The sequence below is a fragment of the Corvus moneduloides genome, chromosome Z (assembly GCF_009650955.1).
Source record: "Corvus moneduloides isolate bCorMon1 chromosome Z, bCorMon1.pri, whole genome shotgun sequence".
In the NCBI taxonomy this organism is placed as follows: Eukaryota; Metazoa; Chordata; class Aves; order Passeriformes; family Corvidae; genus Corvus; species Corvus moneduloides.
In genome coordinates this window covers 28,973,628-29,000,292 of record NC_045511.1, presented here as the reverse complement: position 1 = coordinate 29,000,292, position 26,665 = coordinate 28,973,628, and the positions used below count along the sequence as shown (strand labels likewise).

General features: G+C 40.1%; 1 protein-coding gene across 1 annotated transcript in view; it reads left to right on the top strand.

Moving 5' to 3' along the window:
- DGKQ (diacylglycerol kinase theta) overlaps nt 1–26,665 on the top strand; it is a 90,707-nt gene that overhangs the window by 51,051 nt on the left and 12,991 nt on the right. Inside the window, 12 exon segments of the mRNA XM_032097096.1 lie at nt 1,836–1,936; nt 3,433–3,656; nt 4,486–4,576; nt 7,536–7,590; nt 8,698–8,759; nt 9,016–9,166; nt 9,999–10,037; nt 11,722–11,837; nt 19,590–19,741; nt 21,101–21,249; nt 21,858–22,039; nt 23,511–23,611. Of these exon segments, the coding sequence (XP_031952987.1) occupies nt 1,836–1,936; nt 3,433–3,656; nt 4,486–4,576; nt 7,536–7,590; nt 8,698–8,759; nt 9,016–9,166; nt 9,999–10,037; nt 11,722–11,837; nt 19,590–19,741; nt 21,101–21,249; nt 21,858–22,039; nt 23,511–23,611 (1,423 nt within the window).

Genomic DNA, 26,665 nt, shown 5'->3' with positions numbered 1-26,665 from the left:
CACTGAAAAAGAAGTCCAAGTGTAGCTGTCTCATCTCAGAATAAGGAGAAATAAAGATAGTGAGAATTAAGGTATCATGATTTTTCTTTTAGGATTAGAATCTCATTTTTAAAAGACTGCTTTCAGACATAAGTATTAGATAATCCTTTACTTCTGTGGCATCTCCTTTTGATTGAAGTTGGAAAATGTACACTGAAGCAGTAACAGGTGGATTAGACACAACATATTTAGTTTCAGGGGGTTCAAGAAAGCTAGCACTGAAGTGTCCTTGCTAAGTATTTATACACTGCTGTCTTTCCTCATAATCTGTCACTGCAGCATTGAGATACCCAGTGATGCACATTTTTGCCTGGATTCTTGCTTGCTTTTTTTCAGTCATCAGTTAGAGGTGGTTAATGGTTTTCTTCCTCCAGTTTCACTTTTCCTTTTTAATCCTTCTGTGGTAAATCTCCTTTTAAATCCTTCTGTGCTAATGTGTTTCATTGTACCTAACTGGTGATATTATTTGAGAGCAAAAGGCTCTCAGTATTTTATTCAGTACGACAGAGTATTTCCAAGCTGTGAGGGAAGCATGGAACAAGACTCCATCATGTAACATATCTCCATTACAATGTGTGTTAACAGACTGCATGATTAACCAGTTGTGTGGGTATTACAGCTGGTGTATGTGGCTCTCACCGAATATTTCTAACATTTCAAGAATTGCAAGTGTAAGTCTAATGATTGTACTACTTGCTGATGAATGGAGGTGCACAGATTTATTCTAATATCAGACTCTGTAACACTGTGCTATGCAACAGGTGACTTTTGTTAATAGTTCAGTGCAACACTGCAATAAAAATGGCATATTCTGTCCGTGAGAAATAGTTGTGTCTGCTGTAAAGCATCAGCTCTCTGGGGAGTGCCTGCAAGACACTGCAAAGCTGAGCAGCTCATCAGGTGTCTTCATAAAGATGAGATCAGGAGAGGACACAAGGTCTGTCTTCCTGGAATCTAGTTTTTGGTCTGGATAGATTAACTTGGTTTCCTTCCCAGAGGCAGTAAGGACACATGTAATGGACCGGTAATATTAACTTGCTCCTAAAACCTCTCAAAACCTGCCTGTTCTATGAGAATTTGGTTGCGCTTTGCTATTACTCTTAAAATAGTTGCTTAAGAGAGAGACTTTGTCATACAGCAGCCTGTACCTGGATCATAACCCATCTTGGTGAAAGGTGAACCTGAAATCCTTCACTTTTCACCCTTTCACAGATGGCTGGGCAACAGTTTGAGTACGGATTTGATAAGACTTTAATGAAGTGAAACACAGCAAAAGGCTGAAGGTCTTCATTTGCTGTACCTTCTTTCTTTTAGTTTTTCTGTTGTCCCTGTATTTTCCTCCCATTGCCTGTACACTTAGCCAACAATTTTAAGGACTTTCTTTGGAAGCACGTTCTCAGAATTGGCAGTGCTCTGGGATTTGTTCTGAAGGTGACAGCACTTTGTCTTCAAGTTGTTCAACTTGTCAATAATAAATGCAGCCTTGAATGCTGAGGATGAGGAAGTGGTAACATACAGCGTATGGTTATAACAGTTATATCAAAAGCCAGGATAAAACTGTGATTACTAGTCTCTCTTTCCTCTCTGAATGTAACCCTGTTTTAAATGAACAGTAACTAAACAAATATTAAAATATTCAGCCTCAAAGCTGGTTCTATGAGAAGGAATGTTCCCATGAAGAAGAAACATTTCAGTTGGTTAAAAGCAGGTTTTTAGTAGTTACATTATGCCCTTCCTATTCAGGTAGCTTTCTGATTTGAGGTGTGTGTTAATGAAATACAATTGTTTCCATTTAGGTAAACAAACACTGAAGATATTTGATGGGAATGATGCAGTGAAACGCAATCAATTTCGACTAATTTCAGTTCCAAGGATTGCAAAAAATGAAGAAGTTGTGGTAAGATACCCAGTGAGGGTCAGTTTTCCAGTGTGATACGTATAATTCCATATTATAACAGTAAAAAGCTAACTTTTAGAAATTTAACTCAACAACAAAAATCTGTAAATGGGCTGTAATATTGCAATGTAATTTGACTTCTTCATGTAGTGCTCTTACTTTACAGCATCTGAAGAAATGGTGGCTTACATATATCTGTAGCATAATGACAACCACAGTATCACAAGCTAAGCAGTCATTCTGCTTCCCTGTGTTACTCTGAAGCCTGATTTTACTGATACAAGCAACACAGGATAACCAGCTCCTTATGTATTGCTCCTTTTCTGTAGTTTCTGATATTTGTCCTTGGTAGCCACCAATACTGCACGTGAGTTAATTGGCTTCGAACACTAAAGCTTGCTATAGTTATCTCCGCCTCTTGGCTGTGAAAGTAATTAATTGTTGATCACATACTGGCCACTCCCTAGCTTTTCTGGTGCTCCATCTGGGGTGGAAAAAATACTTAGTACTAAATCAAGTGTGCTATACAGATCTTTATTTACTGGGTTAGGCAGAGACCCCATGCTGTGAGAGAGAAATCCCGGAGTGGGAATAGGGTGGTGCACAATAGAATTAAGCATGGTGAGGTCTCAGAGTCATAACAGACTTGGGAGAGAAGTGTGAAGAATGTATTACATCAGAATTTTGACAATTTAAAGCTAAAGATCATTAGGATTTTTATCTTGATACTGTGCTCAAAATCAAGAGGAGTTTTGAAAATGGTTTGTTGTGTTCTGCATTTCAAAGATCTTTAAGAAAAACTATGTCCGGGATTGAAAACATTTTTATTTAGGAGTGCTACTTGCCTTTCAAGTCCATTTTACCAGGCTGGTGCTTTTAATACCAGGGAAGATAAATACAAGTTCTCATTAGTGAGCTGTAATGACTGCAGCATCTGTTTTAGCAGAGGTGCTGCAGGCATGGGCCTATAATGGATGTAAAATTCCTGTGACTGTGTGCATCTTGCAAGGACAGCCCTTCCCTTTCCTCTTCACAGGTGTGTGGGCTCAGGGCAGCCTTGTGGCTGAGAAGCTCACTAATTTTTAGCATCCCCTTAAGTGCAAGAAGACTGAGTAGGCAGAGTTGGGTACAATCAAGGGTAATTTACCATTTTCCTTGTGGAGTAAATTTTACATGCGTGAGTGTAGATTTATTGGACCTGAATTTTTACTTGCAGTCTTAAAATGACTATCACTTTCCAAAAATACTGTGGATTGTGTTCAAATACATTGATATCTCAAGTTTTCTTCTTTCATGTTCACTAAAATTTGTTTTCAAAACTTCACTCTTGTTTCGTTTGGCTTTTTTTTTTTGCCATTGCTATGTGTCCACTGCTCTGAGGTTAGAACATGCATTAATGGTTCATTTTATAAATCAGGTATTTATAATGTCTGTGGCTGTATAGGTATTAATTGTGTCTTTTCAAGTACATGTTCATGTATCTTGCTGTGTTTTAGGAGGCTGCTTTGAGGGCATACTACATAAATGATGACCAGCAGGAGTATGAGCTTCAGACCTTTACGCAGCAGGTGCTGCTCTCTGATGATGTTATCAACAGGAATGATGCTGCAGAGGACAGCAATTTGGGCTCAGTATTCCGCGAATCTGTTCCTGAAGCTTGGATCATCAGAGCCAAACCAAAGGACGAGGAAGTGATCAGAATTTATCCTGCCTGGCTAAAGTGAGTATTTTCCTTCTTGATCACAAGGTTATCCTGCTTGGCTACATTTGTCCTCTGTAGTCTAGCTTTGTTTGTTTTAGTTATTGAAGCTGCAGAAGTCTAACAGAGAATGTAGTTTCTTTTTCTGTATTTCAGGATTCTTCTGGTCGTTTTTCTGAGTGGGTATTATGCATAACATTCATTTCCATGCCTGGAAACTCTTGGGTTTCTTTACATACGTGGAATATACTGTGCAACTTGTGCAGTTCTATTGTCATGTGTTTGGTGAGAAAGATGCAACTTTACATTAACTACATCTGTAAACAAATGATGACATACACATCATTTGAAAAATAGATGGATTTTGTTGAAGAAGTGTGAAGTAGGAAGAACTATAGCGTAACTTCCCATGTGACATGAGGAGGAGGAAAATAAATAATAAAAAACCCCCTATATTTACCACTGGGACAGTATGAATTTTAAGCATATTAATAGTGGAAACAAAATGGTCTGTTGACTTACTAATATCTGAAGACCTGTGGGATAAAATTTAACCATGTGGTCATTTTGCTGTTGCAACTGCATTGCCAAGTTTTATGAAAGACTTGCAGGTTATCTTTGTGATTAGGAAGAAGATGATCTGCTGTGCTACAATTGTAATTAGCAGTTCCTTGCAATGAAAGTGTTTTCTTGTCTGTGGCGCTGATACCACATCTGCCATGAGCCTCCGTGAACAGCTTTCTCCAACTAATTCAAATATGTGCCTACCGCCAGAGAAAATTTTATACTTAGTTTAAAAAGGTACACACAGATCAAATGATTGTCCTAAAATAAGTATTTTTCTCCTTAGGGTGGGAATGGCATATGTTTCTCTACGAGTAAATAAGGATAGCACTGTGCAGACCGTGATCAAAGAAGTGCTCCCATTACTTGGAAGGCAGGTAAGTGAAAGAACCTAAGCACAGCCATATACCACCTGAGTGACCCTGAAGTATGTATTTTTCTCTTCAGAAAAATTGCAGTCTCTTAATTCGCAGTTAATGTAAATGTTGTTAGCATTTGGTGGATGATCTTTTGTGACTGGCATGCTGCTCAAAGCTTAAAGCAATCTTCAGGGTAGGTGGGTATGGGTGCTCTGTGCTGGAAGGTACCATCAGTGTTTCTGGATCAAGCAGATTTACTTGCATGAACACCATGATTCTTGGGATGCAGCATATTTTTACTGGTTATTTATGTCTTGAAATATTTAAAACACACTTATGTATGTAGCTACTCTGCTAATTTTACCTTGTTGGGAAACTGGCAATCACTGTTAGGATAATCATGCTTGTCTCCTAATTCTCTATGCTGCTTTGAAGGAAATTATAAAATCACAGTGTATCTCAAGTTGGAGAGGACCCATAAAGATCACTGAGTCCAACTTCCTGCTCCTTGCAGGATTTCCTGGTAGTAAAGTGTATGACTAACAGCATTGTCCAGACACTTCTTGAACTCTCACAAACTTGGTGCCATGAACACTTTCCTAGGGATCCTGTTCCAGTGACCAGCCACCCTTTCAGTGGAGAACCTTTTCCTAAATTTGAACTCCCCTTAATGCAGCTTCATTCTCTTTTCCTTGGGTTCTATCTCTGGTGACTAGAGAGAGGAGATTGGCACCTCTCCCTTCACTCCCTGCCTTGAGGAAGCTGTTGACCATGATGAGGTCACTTCTCAGCCTCCTCTTCTCCAGGCTGAACAAACCAAGTGACCTCAGAGAGGTCCTTCCAAGTCTTGCCCTTGAGACTTTTCATCATCTCGGTCACTCTGCTCTGGACACACTCAAATGGGTTGATGTCCATCTTATATTGTGGCACCCAGACCTGCCCCCAGCACTTGAGGTGAGGCCATCCCAGTCCAGAGCAGAGCAGGTCAATCCCCTCCCTTGCCCGGCTGGTGATGCTGTGCCTGATGCACCCCAGGACACGGGTGGCCCTCCTGGCTGCCAGGGCACTGCTGGCTCATGTTCAACTTGCCACCGACCCAGTCCGCGAGATCTTTTTCCACAGGGCTGCTCTCCAGCTCTCATCCCCCAGCTTGTATTTTTAACCAGGATTACGCCATCCCAGGTTGAGAATCTGGCAGTAGCTCTTGCTAGATTTCAAATGGTTGGTGATTTCCCAGCTCTCTATCTCATCCAGATCTCCCCATAAGTGTCCCCTACCTTTGAGGGAGTCCACAGTTCCTCCTGCTTAGTATCCTCAGGAAACTCTCAGTGCATTTGATTCCTTCATCCAGACAATTTATAAAAACGTTAAAGAGCACTGCAGAAATTTTCTTCCTATGGTAGCAACCAGCATCTCTGTAGCCAGCCCCCAAGCGCTGCAAGGAAGGACTCAAGGCTGAAACAGCATCCACGTTCTTCACTGTCTGCATTCCTTCCCACATCACTGGAAATTACTAGATACATCTTGTAATCTTGTAGATGCACATGCTTTCCTTGGAAGATAATCTCTTTTCAGTCTGCCTGTCCTTCTTAGGGTTGGTGCCAAAACAATATGACTTTCAGGAAACATGTCAGTAGGCTTTGCTAGCGTACCAAGCTATTGGCCAACCCAGCCAGTGTGGAGACACAAAGCTGTAGCGTGCGCATTTTCTTCTGCACCTGGGGCTTGTGAGCACACCAGGAAATCAGCACAGTTCCACTGCTCCAGGGGCTTGCAGAGGGTGACTGCTGCCCTTTGGGGTTATTTACAGAGTACATTGGAACATGCATGTGACTACTATGTGCAGTAAGTGATAATCATAGATCTGACTAGGTATATCCATTGTGTAAAGCATGCAGCTTGTTTTGGCTGCAGAATACTTCCAGGATCTGTTGTCAGTCCATTTCCTCAAGTGCTGTGGACCTTTTGACAAAAATTGGAACAACGATGTCCAAAGTTTTGTCTTCTCTGAAAAAAAACAACAGTCAAACAGTATAGTTGGGAATTTTGTTAGGGAAAGATCTCTGTATTTGGGAAGCTAGCTATATGCTCTAAAGAGACTTAATTCTTTGGCTCAGTTGCAATTTCTCCAGTAGTGATAATTTTTAAACTCTCTACTTGTTTCTCTATATAAACATGCATACAGGAAATCTCTTTTTAATATCCACAATTTGCCTGGGCTGCAGATGCTCCCAAGTTGCTTTCATCAAGTATCAGGCAAAGCACATGTAGGCAGTTGAGGCTCTCAACACCCCTGGTCATGACATGCAAAGCAAGGTCATTTTTCTCTTGAGTCTCAAGGGTAAAATTTAAGACCCTTCCTCAGTCATGAGTGTCATATGTTTGCAAGGTTTTGTCATAAATGGTTCAGCTTTTGGTGCTGCTCTTCTGATCCAGCTGCAAGGGACTTGACTTCTCTCTAGCAGTAGCTTGGAGAAGAGACTGTGGCACATGTGAAGAGGGTTTTGTTCCGTCAGTGCCTGTGGAGTGCCCCATGAGATGGGGAGTGGTCACCCTGGTTTTGCCAAGCTGGTTTCTGGGCCATCTTCTCAAAGAGCGGGCTTATTCCCAGTCCTGCATGCTTTCTCTGGAAGGACATTCAGGAAATACCCCACATGAGCTGTTCATCGCTGAAGCACGAACGGGATCAACCGTGCTGGACAGGGGCCCCATCACAATGTGGCTGTGACAGTGCCAATGTTTTTAGGAGCATGGTAGCATAATGCCATGAGTGTGTAAAATGAAGATTATTCCTGTCTTGGAAGGAGTTGATCAGAGGAAGAACATCATGGTTGATTTAAAAATATTTAATTTTTTTAAAATGTTTAATTTTCCATGCTCTGTTATACACTGTGTACAGTATATAACACAATAATGTAAACATCTGGGAAAATTATGTCGTTCAGAAGCTGCATTTACATTCTGTATCTTTTGGCAGACCGAGTGCCTCCAGAATTTCAAATTGGTGGAAGTGCTTATGGGCAGTAAGCAAGGTAAGTCAAGGAGCATTGGCGAAAGGCACATCTGATCTCCGTGGGATTTTTCCCCATTCTAACACAGTTCATTTTCAACAACAAAAAACACAAATGAAACTTGATGATGATGTTGAAATACTTAATCAGGAGTGATGCAGGTTCTTTTCAGTCTTGTATGTCCTGTGGGAATAAGGTTCCCCTTCATTATTACGTAAAATCTCATTTGCAGTTTCTGGTGGGTATTGACACTTCTGCCCTATTTTGGGGAGCTATGTTTAACTGACATAATTTTCTTAATTGCAGTTATTTATTAAAGATTAATTCTAAAGTTCAAATGGTTCCCTTCCTCTGTCTTCTTTCTCCCATGGAAGAGTAAGTTTGAGTCCTAAGACAGTCCGAGTAATATGTTTGTGTGTTAGGAAGAACAGAAATCTGCAGTCCTAGCATTGCTCAAGTGTTTTGTGATCCTGCAGGAACTGGGCTGGTGTTCTCCCAGTTTACATCTCTTTGTGCTTCAGTATTTGCAAGGTTGAATGGAGAAATAAAGACATTGAAGTAGTCTAATGCTCTGACCACAGCTGAGTAAATATCTTTGTAGTTCTGCTTTGCTTTATTTGTGAGCATTATTGGGAAGTTGTTTTATAAGGTTATGGCAGCTTTGTTAATGTCATAACCTTGGTTGGTTTCTGGTACTCCGTTTTAAAGCATCATTTCCAACCTTACTTTAACTGGAAGTTGTTAGAATTGTTTTAATGTTTTGGTAAAATACAGAAGTTGGTTATTACAGTACTTGTTAAGGAATATAGTCTTAAAGTCTTCTGTCAAACAGTTAGATTATTACCAAAGTATACTGCTTGTCTTTTGAGTGGGTTCAGGCTGTTTCTGCCTTTTTTTAAAGGAGGCTGGTGTTTAGGAACTGTGAAAAAAGTCAGACTGTTCCAAGCACCTATGTGTTTTTTCTGTTGGATCATAAGTAGCTCAGGTCTGCATGGTCCTTTATGATAAAATTAGTTGTGTGCAGAGCTGTACTTTTTCCCTAAATGTTTTTCTTATTGTTTTTGTGTAATTGAGCCTGATAATAATTTACATGCTTTCTAACATGATTAATGGTCTTGTCCTCTCCAGTGCAGCGCATGGTCTTGGACAATCAGGAATTGATTCTTAACAGACTCAAGGACATAAGAAAGGTAAACCTGAGAATGTGATTTTTTTTAAATTTTTTTCATAGCAAGTACGGAATCTCTCTTACAGAAAAAGTAACTGGTTACCCCCTAAGCAGGCTCAAGGGTAGGGAAGCTAAGTGCTTGAACTGAAGTTTGTTTCTGTTTCTGATATTCTCTAGGCATAGAGGACATGATTGCTAAGTGCAGAACTATTTTGGATTTTGCTTCACAGTATCTTTTTGCCAAATGTCATGTCATTTATTTTCCTTTATTTTGGTAGACTTCAATACGTCAGATGAATCAAACAAGATTTTACATTGTGGAAAACAGCAAATCCATTGTACAAGTAGATTTATTTGTTGGTGGCCTTCCACCTCAGCTTTCCCCTGAAGAATACACAAATATTCTCAAGGAAGAATTAGCTATCAAAAGTAAGTAAACAGGTGCATTTTCAGACACATTAACTTGTACAGAACAAAATGTAGCAGCATCAATCGCTCATTTTTCTTATAATTTTAACTTTTCCTGACCTTATTTTAAAAAATCATTCTGCCTTTTACACTCATGTGGGCTTTTTTAATCATTTTAACATGCTCACAGTTGCAGGAGAGATGTGACAGCTCATTATTTACAGAATAATTATTATGTTACTTGGGTTGTATGTGACTACACTTTTTATTTTGTATGTGTGTGTGAAAATGCATCACTCTTTAGAAGAACTATACATACCTTAAACCACGTGCAGAATGTCCCTTGCCTTTTTTAACCTCTGACACTTTTTGCCTGGGCTGTTCTCCATGTTATTCATGAGCTCTGTGCCCCATCATGGACAAGTATGAGCAGTGTGTGCACACACGTATGGACAAACACTAGGGGAAAAGAATTTATTTTTCTTTTTCAAAGACGTGTAATTGAATTTTCATGATATTCCTTTAACCGTTACTTTGTATAAACAGTGTCAGGAATGTGTCATGCTTTTTATTGCAGGAAACAAAGCATTTTTCCCTATCTTTTATGTCACTTCAAGAGGAATTAAACTTGAAATGTCGCAAAGACTTCTTAGTCACCTTTTATGAAAATCAGTTTAGCTTTTTTACTTGCAATGTAAACTTGAGAAGGAAAGTGTTAGCTGGAGGTTCTCCCTGTATTTGTATAACTTTTAATATTTATTTATATTATATTTATGTAACTTTTAAAAATATTTTAAATATTTACTCTAAATGTACCCAAGGTTTTATGTGTTTATATTTTTCCCCTTTGCAGCAAATGTAGTATCTGTGAGTCATGTTTATCAAGCACAAGGTAAGCATTAAAATTTTTAGTCTTGCAAACAATGTCTATGTTCAAAACTGCAGCGTAATACTAGAGGCTGGAAGCTCAGAGTATGTTAGTCTGACTGCATAAGCAAAAAGCCCTTCAGGTAAAATGTAACACATTGTACTTATGAGAGCAGTGGATTAGTGCTAGCTTATTAAAAAAGAAGTTAAAAGGTTGGCTTCATGCTGTGTATAACAGAAGGTGGTAATATTTCATCATAAAAATGAGTTTTGAAGTTGCACTTCAACTGCATAATCTTAACAACACAGAACTGTTAAAAAGCCTTCAAGTGTTCTTTCTTTGACTTCAAGAATACTAAAATTTGGTACTGCTTTTGGACTCAGTGGGACTGTTTCATAGTCACTGTTTCCTAGCAGTGTTAGGAGCTAGAGTTCAGTGGCTGAAAGTTGAAGAAAATAAACGCATTCCTATCTACATTCATCTCTTGAGCTGTTTCTTTGCTTTTGCTGTCTGTATTAATTTTATTTCAGCAAAGTTGGAGAAGCCATGAGGCTTCTGAGAGAGCTGGAGCAGCAGTGGCTCTGGGCAGCTTTAGTGCTGTGGTCAGGTGGAGATCTGCATTTGGTAAAAATTAAAAGTGTGGAATTTTCTCTTCTGTATGTTTAGGTATCTGTAGTCGAGATGCTTCACATCCTTTGGCAGGCTTAGCTTCCACATGTCTGCTAAATGGATCTTTCTAGAGCATGGTTTTGAAGACTGATGTGTTTGACTTCCTTTGTGTTTTTGCTGACTCCACATGACTAATTGACACGGATTGATTTTGATTTTTTCATAGCAAGAGCTGTAAAGCTTTCAGATGTACCTTCTCCTTTCCATATTTGTCAGTGGAGAGTACTGGGTTTTGTGATACTCTTCCCATGTCACAGCATCATTAAACCAAATTTACATGCATGTGTTTATTAGATGTTTCTGCTTGGATGTGACTTTTATTGCCACTTTCTTATTATGTTTGTATTTTTGTGGTTCTCATAACTTCCTAACTCTCCCTTTTTGTTGCAGCCAGGTTATGTTACCAGCCTACCTCTCATATACTGTCCATGCATTTTTGTCTTGTTCTGCCCTGTTTTCCTCCTCACCAAGTATCTTACTTTATACTTGTCAGTGGTTATTTTGTCAGTGGTTATTTTGTTTTCTTCTCTTTTATCTTCCCTTCTTCCCCAACTTCTCTATTCAGAACCTAAGCCAACATAAAGATCTAGACTTGATTATCAGCCCAAATATTTGCTGGCACTAATTCTTACTGAGATATTGTAAATGAAGAGAACTAATGGATTTTTAATAATTGGATACAAAATGAAACCTGATACCTCTGCAACTTGTACATGATGAGAACAGAATGTTAGTTATGATAAAGAGTATGCAAATAGGCCCTACCCCTGAAGCTCAGAGGAAATCTTTAAATATGCATCAGTTCTGTGCTGCAACTCTTGTCTTCAACTTGCTTTGCTTTAACAAATACCTGAAGTGTGTTTGAGGGTAGGAAGGAAGGTTTAAAAACACAACACAATTCAACTGATAGCAAACAACTGCAGAATAAGTTTTGCTGAATAATGTCCTCAGAAAACTGAGTAAACTTTTGCTGTAATATGAGACCTATTTTCTAATAATAATAGAAAATATAAAAAGTAGTTCTGATGCCTCTTTACAGGTGCTGTTGTACTCCAAATTTCATGTTTTTCTGAAGCTGAAAGAATATATATGCTAGTTAAAGATACTGTTGTCAATGACAAGCCTCTGAATGCTGTGGTGATTCCTGCAGTTATGGTAAGAGACAGGTTTGAATTTAAAAATGTCTTTAAAAGAAAAAAACTGCCTTAAAATTCTTTCTGCTAGAACTAAATGAAAATATGCTTTATTCAAAGAGGCCATACTGTAAGTAGTGTGATAAAAAAAAATACTTCAGAGCCTATACTTCATGTATATGATATATTCAGTAAGTCACTTATCCTATTACTGTTGAATTGTCAATCTACAGCTGCCTAACTATGCAACTATAAAGGGGAGAAAAACAGCTTTTTTCTCCTTGTTTCTTTCAAAAATCAAGATGTTAAGTGGGGTTTCAGTTTCAGCTGGTACGTCTTAAAATGCTTACAGAACTTTGTTATGGGAGCTAAATGTGTTTCCTCATTAACTATGAGGTAAAGTACTTCTGCTTATTTTCACATTGACATTAGCTTCATTTCCCCCATTCTGTAGCAGAGGCAGTTTGACCTTGTTTACCTCTTGAGGATTTCAGAAGAACATAGTCTTCTGAAAGATTTAGTGCAAGAGTTGTTTCACAAATTCAGGCTTGATTCTGATTTATTCTTATTGTTACAAATCACTTTCATATGAATCAGTTGGTTTAATAATAGGTTTCATGTTAATAAAGTAGAGTCAATGTGAGAAGAGGAAAATGTTTAGCTGAGTGAAGTGATATTTTTAACCAGGATTATGTAGGTTCTGTCCAAAAAAGAGTGTTGTTGTAGTTACTTTCTGCTGAGGTGTTGTGTATCTTGCAGTTACTATCTTTCTGGAGCTGCATTATGCAAGTGAAGTGAGAGTCTTGGTTTGACTTCTTGGAACTTCACAGGTCAAAAACTTCAAAAAATTACACTATTAGTGGGAATTATGAAACATCTTTAGATAGGAGGGTATCAAGTTCCATGGCCATAGATGCTTACTCACATATCTGCTTTCACTGTTTAAAAATGAGTCCTACACTTATCAGGGTTTTCTGAAGGCAAAATTATGGGTTTTGTATGAGCAGACACTAGTGGTAGCGCTCACATGCAACTGGCAAAATCAAAAGTTACAATCCCTCCTAAAAATGTAAGAGCCTTGTTCTTATGCATGTATAGGAATTACATTTTGTGAAGTTCTTAGAAATCAAGGCCCCCTTGTCCAAACTAGGTTTCAGAGTGCCTGTTACGAGAAACAGAAAGCAGCATGAACTTTTGGATACTTGTTTTTGGTGTTTTTTAGGCAAATGCATTGTGAACCTGTATTTGGTGTCTGCAGTGTGAAGTTGGAAATACTCCACTCCGCTGATTACATATGTCTGTTTTTCTGACACTGGCTATGTTTGAAGAGAACTTATTGATGCCAGGAAAATGTGGATATTGTTGTTATCTGATCAAGATATTTTTTAGAAACTCCAGTTCAGGGGACTGCTAGGGATTAATTTCTAATATGTGAGCAGGAGAGAGGGGCTGTACCGGGGCACAAACATTATGTTTCCATTTCAGCATGTGTTGTTTATATTTGGTCATCTCACTGAAAGGAGCCAACAGTTAATCTAAATGATACTTCAAGTATTGTTTTTTACATGATTGTCCAGCCAGCTTATGCCATTCACTAATTACCCAAGGTAGACTAATGGTTGATTATTGTCTTTACTTTGGGTAGCAGTTGGACTATGTGACCTCCTGCAGTACTTTCAACCCAGGCTATCTTTTTAGCCTATGATAATATTAGTCTTTGTTTATATGTGTGATCATTTAAATACAGTACCAGGAAATACACAGGAACTGACACAATACTAAATTTACACCATGTTTAACATTCCTTTTGTGAGTGAAATACAAAGAAGTTGGGAATGAAGAGCTAATGATTTTTCCAAATTGCCAATTAAATTAAAGAAAAAACTAACCAACCAAAAAACAACAAACCAAAATAGCCCTTCTTAAAAATTGATAAAAGCACAGGAGTATTGGTGGTTAGCAGGTTGCTACTCTTATTTTTCTGAGGTGGAATTTGCTTACTCTGTGTCTGATATACCATCTAAGGAGGAGGCACAGTTCTAGTCTGGCATGCTCAGGTCTACCTGAAGAAATTCACCCCCTTATTACCATTACTGAGAAGTTTAAGTGCAGAATCAGTTTGCATAAGCTGCTAATTAGAAAGTCAAGCAGTTAGTGTTACCAGATGTGTTGATCTGTTCGCTGTTTCGGGCCTTTAAGAATTTAATTGAACGTTTTTTCATTTCACAATATTCAAATAAATGAAAATACTCTCTTCACTGGAGTGTGGAAAAAAAAAAGTGCAGTATTTATAAAGCAGTTTAGCTGCTGTGTGTAAGAAACTGTGGGGACAGTTTTGTTTCACTCTTTGGTATCATGTCAAGGTGAAAGACATTGCAGGACTAAATCCTTCCGTTCAGAACTAATTTACCAGAACTTGTTTTGCAGCATTGGCAAGCAAGGAAGTCAGCAGACAATTGTATGAGGCCGATACCAGCACAGGTTTTTGTGGCTTTATCACTAACGCCTTTTACTAGTGGAGTGCCCTCTGATAATACTGTTTAGATTCCTTAAGACTAGCAGGAAAAGATGTAGAAGGTTCCCAAATAGATGAAACTTTCAGTTTCATTCATTCCACTAAATCCTCACACAAATATTTACATCTTAAAATCATCGTAGTTAAATGAGCCTTTTAGCTGAAACATGAGTGATTACTTTTCACCCTTCTGAAAGGGTTGTCACCCTTTTCAACCTTCACTGGAAGGGTTTTCAAGCATTGGAATGGACTGCCAAGGGAAGTGGTGGAATCACCAATCCCTGGAGGTGTTCAAGAAGTGACTGGACATGGCACTTAGTGATGTGGTCTAGTTGACAAGGTGGTATTCAGTTAAAGGTTGAACTTGTTCTTACATGTCTTTTCCAACTTCAATGATTCTGTGATTCCTCCATTTCTGCAATATGCCAAAAAATAAAGAAAAGGCTTGGGGTTGACCCAGCTGCTGCTCCAGTTGTGTTGCGACACCTTGCATGTAATTCCGCATCAGATAATGAGTCCTTTCTGGCCAGGGTGGAGAAATTTTGTACTTCGGGCATTGTGAGTCCTTCCACATGGAAGATGCTGCTGGCAGTTGCTTGCAAATGTTGAATTCTACTTGTCAGAGATATGTGCAGTTCCGGGAGACAGCCCACCACCCAGGAAGATGTGCCGTGGTTGTCACATTGGTAGGCTGGTGGCACAGAACGACTTGTTCTGCTTTGTTGTGAGATGTGATTACACAATACAGTCAATGGAAAGGGGATTAGCATGGATAACAAACATCTTGCCCCAGTCTAAAGCCATGTTGTGCTACTCCTGACAAATTACGCAATTCACAGTGACTGTCAGAGTGTCTAAATCACGGAGCCTCCTTCAGCTGTCTCTAAGAAAGGAGCAATAAATTCCTTCCTGAATGCCAGCCAACACAAAACCCTTCTCCAGATTTCACTCCTCAAGCACAGCACTGAAGCCAGGGCTAAAGGGGGAAGGGAGTCCTTGGGCTGTGAGTCACATACTCTCTTCTGCCCAGTAACAAACTCACTCGTCTGTCTCCAGTGGGGCTTTATTAAGGAACTTCTAAAAATTGTGCAGCATAAGGGTGCTACCCTTGTGGCTCTCTGTAATTCTAACAAAGAGAAAGCTCTTGAGAAAGCACAGCAACAGCCCTGCTCTACTGTACAAACGGTCAAGAGTTTTTAATGCCTACCAAAAAATAATTGTTTTCTTAGAAGCTGGCCTTTATCTGGGGATTTAGCAGTGTTTCTTACTCTTTTAAGCTTATTGACGAGTTGTGATGGGAAGCAAGTTCACTGTAAGGATAAGCAGTTTCTCAAACTCTTCTTTTTATTCTGAATAGCTGCATCAACTACTAAATGCATATAGTTAGGAATTTACATTGGAAGATACCTTAACAAAGGTGGATTTGAGTAGTAGGACTGTTCAGTTTACGCTACATAGGGATTTTTTATTAGCTCCAGGCATTCGCTGCAGCTGCCTGTGAATCTTAGTAGCATTCAGGGTATACGTTTAACTGGTTTGGGGGTTTTTCGGTACAGTATTGACACTTGACAAGAAATGTAGTTGGCAATTTACAGTAGAAACTGTAAATATGTATTTGCAACAATTTATGTTACTTGAGTAAGATCTCAGGCAACTTTACGAAACACAGCTGTGCTTTTGAATGCTTTAGAGTGTACCATGTCTCAGAAAAAGTCGTGATTCCCTTAAGATGCTTTTGAATTATTTCAGTTACTTGGTTTTAAACCCAGTGCGTTAGAACGTGCCTGTAAAAGCAAGTAATATAAAACACGTGTTCAGCATGTCACTTCTAAATGTCCCAAACCAGTATTTTTAGAAACTGATTGCCTGAAGAAGAGAAGATAATCAAATGTTCTTAGTACATTCAAGTAAGGTATTTTTTAGACTTCAGTGTTGTGCTGGTTTCTTTGCTCTTATTCTTTTTTGAAGAAGTTTTTGTTTACTTCGAGCTGCAGAACTTCATATTTTTTTCTTTTTATTATCCCATTAACCCCCTTTTTTTAAACCCCACAAGTTTCCAGGCATTGTACCAAGCCTGAGGTTTCAGGTTGCCAGTATTGTTCAGAAAATTGAAATGGCTGGAGGTTAAATTTAGCTCTAAAAAAGCTAAAAGAGGAAAGCTTTAAAAAAGCTCTGAAGAGGAAGAAATGGTAAGTGGACAGGAGAGAGGGTAGGGCAGAGTAAAAGCTGGACAAGGAGTGCTGGAAGGGAACAGGTTGCTCTCTTACCCCGTGGGACATGATGTTTCCTTTCAGAGCTGCTCTGCCTTCTGATGCTTGTGGGATTTAACTCCATACAGCACTACAGGCTGGGCAGAGTGGCTGGAAAGAGTCCCAGAGCGAAAGGACCTGGGGATGCTGGTCAACCTCTGGCTGAACATGAGCCAGCAGTGTGCCCAGGTGGCCAAGAAGGCAGGCCAATGGCATCCTGGCCTGTATCAGCAACAGAGTGGCCAGCAGGACAAGGGGAGTGATTGTCCCCCTGGACTCAGCACTGGTGAAGCCACACCTCAAGTACTGTGTCCAGTCTGGGCCCCTCGCTTTAAAAAGAACATTGATGTGCTGGACATGTCCAGAGCTCATGAAAGGACCAGAAAAAACATGTCATATGAGAAATGGCTGAGGGAGCTGGGGTTGTTTAGTCTCCAGAAGAGGAGGCTTAGGGGCGACCCCATCGCTCTCTACAACTCCTGAAAGGAGGGTGTAGTGAGGTGGGGGTCAGTCTGTCCTGCCATGCCTGCAGTGAGAGGACAAGAGGAAATGGCCTTAATCTGAGACATGGGAGAATCAGATATTAGAAAAAAAATTATCTCTGTCAGGGTGGTCAGGCATTGGAATAGGTTGCCTGCCCATGGAGGTCACCATTCCTGGAGGTGTTCAAGAGGCATCAAGATCTGGGGCTGGTGATGTGATTGAGTGGTTTAGGTGTTACAGTAGCAATGCTGGGTGGATGGTTGGACTTGATGATCTTAAAGTTGTCTTCCAACCTTGATGATTCTGTGATTATCAAAGGACTATCCTAAGTGGGATGTGGCAGTTGATGATGTGGGAACTGATGGATGAACAAGATGGCCTTTACTTCTGAAAACACCAGAGCTCTGCTTACTCTTCCATTAATGCTTGGAATGGCTCAAGGGGACAAAATCCGCTTGTCTCTTTGGAATGTGTGGATCCTTAAGCTGTTGACTTAATATTCAAGGAATCCTTCCTTTTTGTGACAGTGGCATGCATTATTTTTCATAGACTTCCTTTGCTGCCTATAAATATCCTTTCCATGTGCTTAACAGAAATTAATATATTGCCCTTATTGTGTGTTGGGCATGCTTTGAGTAATTGCTTCTCCCTTTCCAATAAGGCCTGAATGTAGCGGTGAAAGGTGTTTTGTCTTCAGTTGTCAGTTTAGGATGAAGGTGGTTCCTTTGGAGAGAGCTGTGTGCACAGCTTCACAGCCTCTTTCTCATCAACCTACTTGTTTTGTCAGCAGTAGAACCTTTCCAGTAAAATAAAATGTTGAGGTTCTTTTGGCTCTTTGTCCCCCCAAACAGCCATTGTTTGGCTCATTTATTTGTCAAGAAAACAGATGTATTTTCAAACTGAATGTCTCTGGTAGAATCTGAAGGACGAGTAAAGAAGGGGCACTTTGTGCCTGCTTCACCAGCCTTCGTACCTGCTTAGTGTTCCTCTTTTCAGTGTGTTTTCTCTTTGTCAAGAGACAAGTCACACTGGATGGCAGAGAGTATTTTTCATGCAGGCAGTGTTAGAGGAGAAGGATTTTTATGTGACTGAATGTTGACGCATCTGGCAGGGTGTGAGTTGCAGAAGATTAGCACTCAGCTCTTCTAAGAACAAAAAAATTAGAGGAAATCTCTCAAGTACTGTGAAGACCCAAACAATCATTTGTTTGTAAGTGCCTAAATCAGCTCACAGATCTGGGATATCTCAATGTCAGACTCTGTTTTGCATCCCCAGAAATCTAACTCATTAATTTGACCTGATTTCTCTGTTGTTCACCTCAGATCATGGTCTCTGGTGGTCGCTCACAGGCAGCAGCTGAAAGGCTCTCTGGGTGCAGTCTCCTCCCATTTGTAGCTGTTGGTATCTCTCTACATGCTTGCACGCTGTGGTCATGCTGCTGCCTCACCGCCCCCTGAATCATTCTTGTCTAAATTGACTTATATTTAGCACTGTTGTTCTGTTCCCTGAATCCATCCGGTCAGCTGCGTGACAAATTGCTGTTCCCTGAATGCTGTCCAATTTGTAAATAAGAATTACCACCACTTAGGGACTATGGCAGACGTTTCTGTTTAGAAGTGCACTTGTTGAAATGTCCAATAGACTTTTCTGGCATGTACCTGCACCCCAGCCTTGTGGCAGGATGGATGAAAGGTGTGCTGGTGTCTTCTGATCTTTGTAGAACTACTTAAAAATCATTTTACAGAACTACTTATGGGCGGACAGGCTGGCTGAAAACCAGTCCCAGGGGAGTGCATCTGTTGGCTGGAAGTTTTGATGTCCAGTGAGGCTGCAGGTATTGTTCCCATGCAAGCCGTGGAGTGCCCCAGGAAATCTCACCTCTGCCATGTCCAGTGGCCTCCTCTGCAGTGGTTTCTTTGGAGGCTTTGAGAGTCCTTTCAGCAGCAGCTTCAGTAGGTCATAAGATACTGACACCCCTGAGTAAATCCTCATGATGTAAAAGCTTTGCTTACATATTTTTAAAAGAAACTTTCAGCTTCTAAATTCATAGGGAGAGGTACACCACTGTCTGCCCCAAACATCTTCATTTTCAAATGTTTTGTCCTTGTAAATTGATATGCATTCTAAGACAACCACAAAACTAAAGGAAGATTTTTCAGTTGGTTTGGGGAGAAGCTCTCACTTTTCAAGGAAACTGTTTTAATAGTACAGAACTCTTATCTCTCACAGTGTTCTTTGGCCTAGACTGTTTAGTGAAAATGTGTAGGAAGGGCTACTTACAATGCCTTTGGTTCTAATGTTAGTCTCAAATGTGTACTTGGAGTGGGTTAAGGAGCTTTCAGTTCCTAGGGAAGCAAGATCAGCAGCTAACCTGTCCATTGTCTGGACAGTGAATCTTTTTATTTATAGAATCTGGATTTTTTTTTACTAGGCATCAAGGAAGCATCAGGTAATACTTCTGAGATGCAGAAGTAATTTTCCTGCCTTTTCATGGCATTGACTAATCCTTTTTCTTGTTTTCTTTCAGGCTTCCAAGATACCACGGAATTGTTGCCCACTTCTTGTATTTGTGAATCCAAAAAGTGGTGGTCTAAAAGGTCGGGATCTGCTGTACAGTTTTAGAAAGCTGTTAAACCCACATCAGGTCTTTGAACTTACCAATGGGGGCCCACTACCTGGGTAAGTCGTCACGTTTTACTTTTTTTTTTAATTTATATTGTTTTCTTATTTTTTAAAAAGGTGGACTAGATTCACTTCTTTTCAAGATTTAAATTGCTTCAGTCCTATGCCTGAAGACTAGGGCAGTGGATCATTTCCTTCTGACTGGTTCTTACTGTGAGAACAGATTTAAACTTTGAGGTTCTCTAAAGAAAAGAGAATAGAGTAGTTCCTGATGTATATATTTCTGTCAAATCTAGCAGAGTCTGGCCCAGGGAAAGTCATATGCACTTTACAATAGCACATATTCAATAATTATTAAAAATAAATGGATTTTATATTTGAATGAAGATGGAAAGAGAAATGTCACGTTTCCTGATGAGGTTGTATTTTTGCTTTTATTTCTTCTGATGTTTAATGGGAACTACCAGGAAAGTATAATAAAATTTTCTATTTTGACTCTTGAAACTTTGCCACAGTTGCAGAATTACCAAGGCCTGCCTGATCACAGCTGCAACATTTCTACAAGGAACAGGACATAATGTGCTTGTAGGAAGGCAGGAACTGATGATTTGATTTAATCAACCCCACTTTGTTACAGCTTCGTAAAACTGAAAGCGATGGTTGTGGCCTATTCCTCATTCCTTCACTACTGCTTTAATAAAAAGCTTGTCATGAGAAGATATTCGGAACAAAAGCTTTGTGGGAAGAATGCAGCTTATGTAGGAGACGAGATAAACAAGCTACACAAACTAATTTTTCTGTCAGAACTGTACCATTCTGTTGTCTTTCTAACGCACTTCAAGCTGCAACTTCAGTAACCAGTTCATTTTGTTTTGGCTTTGGAATCTTTCTGTGGCTTTATGGCAAAATGCTCCCATTTGTTCATTTCTTCTTGTGCAATGGGAAATAACAATTCTTTTGCATATCTTGGTATGTAGGATGAAAAGCCACAAAAGGTAAGCGTCACCAGGAAAACAGTACTATGAAGAAGAAAATGTACTGTGATTCCTATGACTAAGTACAAAAATACCACCACTAATCAACATCTCCTCTAGGATTTAGAGAGTTACAGATGTTCACGGTGAAATTATGACTAGTTAGGTCTCTGTGCCCTTGAAAAAGGAAGTGATTAACCATGTAGCTCTGTCTGTGAAGAATCTTAGAGGAATATGGTTTTTACTCTTTTTAAAATCATCTTTATCTACAACTCCATATTTTTCCATTCACGTTGTTGAAGCTGATCCAGAAACTGGTGGTAAATGGGCATGGGCAGAAATCCAATATTACTGTGTTATTTTAAATAGCATATTGGGACTTTGCATTTCCTATATTCTATTGTAACATTTCTTTTCCCCTTTGCTTTGCTTCACAATGAAGGTTTCACACGTTCTCCAAAGTCCCCTCTTTCCGAGTGCTGGTGTGCGGAGGGGATGGCACTGTTGGCTGGGTCCTTGGTGCACTTGAGGAGATCAGGCACAAGCTGGTGTGCTCAGAGCCCTCAGTTGCCATCTTACCTTTGGGAACAGGTGAGAATCACGGCAAGAACCGTTCTTCTGCTGAGGGCAGAAGTCCTCCGGAAAGTTTTATCTTTGTCTGTGTGACACAGGACTCAGTTTTGTAGCTGAGATGCTGTGAGATTCAGTTCTGGCTGGTGCTGGAAAGTAAACCAAAATAACAGCTTTTCAAGGAAATGTCAGTCATGCTTTCTGAAAAACAGCATCAGGAAAAACAAGCAGCAGGAGTGTTGATACGGGTGTGGGTAAGTGGGCAGGAGTTGGGAGGGCAAAATATCCTCCTCCTGACAGCCACAGGTGCATCAGCCATTGCTGTAAGACAGCAAACTCAGTTGCTCCCTGGTGTCTCAACTCCATAACAGGTTTTTCTACCACTTTTTGTGGAAAGGTTCCAGTGTGTCTGTATGCAATAGTAAACACATGTGCAACACAACACAACACAACACATGTGACACAGCACAACTTAGTTTTGTTTTTTTCCTGCTAGTTAGCTCTTCCTTCCAAATGAACTAATTCTGTGACTTGATTGGAGCACCTTAGTGCCATGTGATTTGTAAAACAGGGCTGATGCGCTGATTGAGAGACACGGTTATCTTTTGGTGTTCTTCACTGTTGCCCAGGTAATGACTTGGGGAGGGTCTTGCGCTGGGGAGCTGGCTACAGTGGGGAGGACCCGTACTCCATTTTGGTTTCTGTGGATGAGGCGGATGATGTTCTTATGGATCGCTGGACTATCCTTTTGGATGCAGAAGAGCCAGCCGAAGGTGCAGAAAATGGTATTGCGGAACCTGAGCCTCCCAAGGTGAGCTGAGCACCATTTGGGTGTGATTCTTAGGAGCTGCTGTTCTAGTGAAAATCACAAAAATGATGGGTATTAACGTAGTTTAATTTTTACTGCTCACTTGTCTTTGTGCTTGGGCCTTACTGAGCTGTTTCCTAGTGAATACACCACATGTCTGGACCTGGTGTTTCGGTTTCAGCAGGGCTGCTTGACTGCAGAGCATGTTTTGTACCTGTTTAGCAAAAAGCATCTGATAGAGGATTAATGAAAAGATTCACATGGCAATGGCATTCTTATTTGCTTCAGCTGGAATGAAAATTATTTCTCAAATAAGAAAAGGCTTTGGCAGGAATGCCAAAACACTTTCCAAAACACTTGTGAAACTGGACTGTCAACCAAAAACACTCCCTTCCCCAAAAGGTACTCTAATTTTTCCTTTCACAGTTTAAGACGTTAGCAGGAGTTGCTCGCATATTCACAAAGTAAATCCTTCTGTCATCTTACTGCCATTGTGTATCTGTATATGTGCCATCTGTTATTTGCAATTTTTTTGAGTGAAAGTCACTGTCACTTGGTTCATATGAACTTGTTTCTGTTTAGGAAAATAAAAATGTTGATTGTAGATTGTGACTTTGGAGCTTTATGTGAATCCTGGTTCTGTCTCTCTTCAGATTAAAAGAAGAAATTGGACAAGGGGCTTGCAAAAAAAAAGTAGGAAATCATGACAATGGTAGCAATTGTCCAAGATTTTAGTCTGGTCACTGGAAAATCCTAGGCATTATGAGTCATTTGGAGGATTTAAGATGCTCAGGTTCCAGCTATTTTTCACTTGGTGGAGACAGAGGCTTATTTTCCCATGGTGCCTACTCTGCTTTTTAAAGGTGAAGGATGGGAGAGCAAGGACTAGGATAAAGGCGCTATGGAATGAACTGGCATGCAAAGGAAGGATTAATGGAAGAAATGGTCGAAATCTGTAGGAACTTGAGGCTGACATATAGGGAGATAGTTAAAACACAGCTGAGTAGGTGAAGTCAAGTTCATTCATCTGGTGTAAGCTGGTCACCTTCCAAAGTAAGTAAGAGTGTCTTACCAATGATGTAATATAAATCCATGGCTGATGCCAAAAATAATAGTGGCATCAGTGTTCAGCAGCTTGTGAAGTTACTGCATAGAATCACTTTGAGAAGTTGAGTTGGTTTTATTTCTGCATTTGTTTTTATTTCTGCCTTATTATGCTTGTTACTTTTAATTAAGATTAAATTTTGACGTTTTTGATACTTTGGAAATAATGACTACACATGTCAGCAGTTGTTCATGCAACTTTATTTTTAGTGCAGTGTTTCTGGAAAATGTTTTCCAGAATCTGTCAAGATGCAAGTGACTTGGAAGAATCATCTGCAAAGCTTGCTTTTGTTGAAAACTGTTGGAACGTCTTCGTTTTTCATGTATAAATGTAAGCAGGAAATCATACCTTTCTTTTTCCTTTGGTCAGATTGTACAGATGAACAATTACTGTGGTCTTGGCATTGATGCAGAGTTGAGCTTGGACTTCCATCATGCCAGGGAAGAAGAACCAGGGAAATTTAATAGCAGGTAATCCTGGGGCAACTAGGGTGAAGGTCAATTCTGTGGTATTGCATTACTTCAAATTTACACTACAGCTGATAATCTTCAATGCTACAGGTATCCACAGACTAATATTGCTTGTGGCAGAGCTGGGACAAGGAGGAATTAAGCTAGCCAGGAAGACACAAAATTCCTGTGTTCTGTTTGTCTGGGTTTGGTTTGGTTTTTTTTTTCCTCTACCAAGAGAGAGCACCAATGCAGGTATTGGAAGCCATGTCACTGTCCTTCAGTATTCTTAGTATGCCAATAGCTTCACTGTTGAGTTGAGTGAAATTTTGAGATAGTGGAAATACCTCTTGCTCAAAGCCTTCAGAAAGAGTGAGGGCAGTGCTGCTACCTGAGCAATAAGCACTGTTCAGAAGTGCTCAGAAGTGTTCAGAACTTCTTCTGTACCTTTTCCAGTTTTGCTTAGTGCTGTTGTAGCACCTGCATGCTGGTATTAAGGATATTAATTGATATTAAGGATCTCTGTATCTCAAGGGAGAGCGTTATTAAAAAGGTGTTGAGAGACCTTCCCCTTTCTGGCAAGCATATCAACCAATAATGGGACTTTTTCTTCTTCCCATAATCACTGGAATTGATGAGCAAAAGAAGTCACATCTGTGTAATTAATCAGTAATTCCTGGTAGAAACTGGTTTTGTTTGCTTTCCCCTATGTTTATGATTAAATGCTTTCTAAATTGTCTCTTGGTTGCCAGAGTTACAGCCAGTTACAACTATGCAGTGTTCAAACTGTAACTATTAAAAATATTCTCTGACCAGTCATGAGTGCAATGATGTGTAATCTGACCTATCTTGTAGTGTTCTGTCTATCATTACAGGCATTGCTCATGGTGCTTTTCTTAAAAGCTGACTAATACAGTTGTTGGTGTGAGCACAGGTGGTTCCTGGTACATAAATTACTATTAGGAACTGGTTTGCATTTTCAATACGCTGGACTGAAAGTATTGTAGGTAATAAAATCAGGCAATTATTGCACTGCCCGTTCTGGTACACAAAACTTTTCTAGATGGACTTGTGTACTTCATATAATGTGCAAGTTATGTTCCTTCTTTCTTCAAAATATACTACTCCATGTTTGCAAAGCTGCAGCATTTCAAAAGATGCATGCTCTTCTTATTGCCACTGCATTTAAGGGATATACTTTGATTGCTATTGGCTGTGTGCTTTTCATCCCTGTAATCTTCATCTCAGTCTGCAGCATCCATAGTGCAGTGGACAAAGTCTTGGTATCATTCTTGCAGGGTGACTTGAAGGGCTTGTGGGAAAGAAGAGAATTTTTTTTCCCCACCCCCCCCAAATCTGAAGGGCTATATACTTTTGGAAAGGAAACATGAAATAATGAATTGATACTGAGATACATTTTTGCAGAAGACAAAAAGCTTGTGCAGGCTGACGCATGATATTTACCTTTGCCTGTGACAATGACTGTTAAAATAGTTGACTTTATGCTTCCCCATAATAAGCAAGTGCACACTCTTGTCAGTAATATTAGCTTATTATTATTATTATTCCTAGTAAATTAACTAAAAATGGTATCTACTTAATGCAAGATGCAGCAGCTGCTGGCATGTGAACTGGCTACTCTTGAGTGCAGAACAGGAAATTTCAGGTTGTGGCAACAGAAATTGCAGGTAGTCCTTGGAAGAAATATGTGCTTTAATGCTCTTCTGAAGCAAGACCTTAAACTGATAAACATCCCAAGAGCTGTGTGTTCTTTGGCCTTACTGAGTAGAGTCTCTTTACGTGTTGTGGACTGCTTACATTTAGCTAACAGCTCAAAGTACAGCACTAACATCTCTGCAGGAATTCAACGCTGATACGGCATTGCAGGGCAGATAAAAATAGTGTATGTTGTGACAGTGAGTTTTTTTACAGTGTAAAATTTAATGATCAGGGCAACTGCCTTCATTCATAGAATCACAGAGTGGGTTAGGTTAGGAGAGATTACAGTGGGTCATCTGGTCCAACCTCCCTGCTCAAGCAGGGTCATCCCAGAGCACTTGGCACAGGATTGCATTCCAGATGGTTCTTCAATATCTCCAGTGAGGGAGATTCCACACCCTCTCTGGACAATCTGTTCCAGTGCTTGGTCACCCACACAGTAAAGAAATTTTTCCTCATGTTCAGGTTGAACTTCTGTGCATCAGTTTCTCCCCATTGCCTCTTGTCCTTGCTTGCTGCCTGGCTCCATCCTCTTGACACCCTCCCTTCAGATACTTACAGACATTGATAAGGTTCCCTCTCTTCCTGAAGCTGAACAGGCCCGACTCCCTCAGCCTTTCCTGGTTAAAGAGATGCTCCAGTCCATTAATCGTCCTTCTTGCTCTCCACTGGACCTGCTCCAGAAGCCCCATGTCTCTCTTGTACTGAGAAGCACAGAACTGGATAGAAAACTCCAGATGTGCTACACCAGGGCTGAGCGGAGAGGCAGGATGACCTCCCTTGACCTGCTGGCAATGCTCTTCCTAATGCACCCAGGATCCAATTGGCCTCTTGGCTCCCAGGGCACACTGCTGGCTCATAGACAGCTTGAGATTCACCAGGACTCCCAGGTCCTTCTCCACAGAGCTGCTTCCCAGCAGCTCAGCACCCAGCCTGTGCTGGTTCATGGGATTATTCTTCCCCACGTGCAGGACCCTCAATTTTCCTTCATTGAATTTCAGATGGTTTCTCTCTGCCCATCTTTCCAACCTGTCAAGGTCCTTCTGACAAGCTGCAGAGTCCTCTGAGGTATCAGCCTCTCCTCCCAGCTTTGTGTTGTCAATGAGCTTGCTGAGGGGGCATCTGGTTCTTCATCCACATCATTCCTGGAGCAGTCTCCAGGACTGTGTATTACAGAAGAGATCACGAATTGTTCATGCCATCCAAAATGGCAGGAGATTGCTGTGGCAAGCAGTTTCAAGCTGCAAGGTTAGAAAGAATATTCTGCACAATTTAATGCAAGTTTAGACTTATTTTACAGAGATACACAACTGTTCTGCAGTTAGGGTACTGTGAAGTATTCTTTCAATTTCTGAA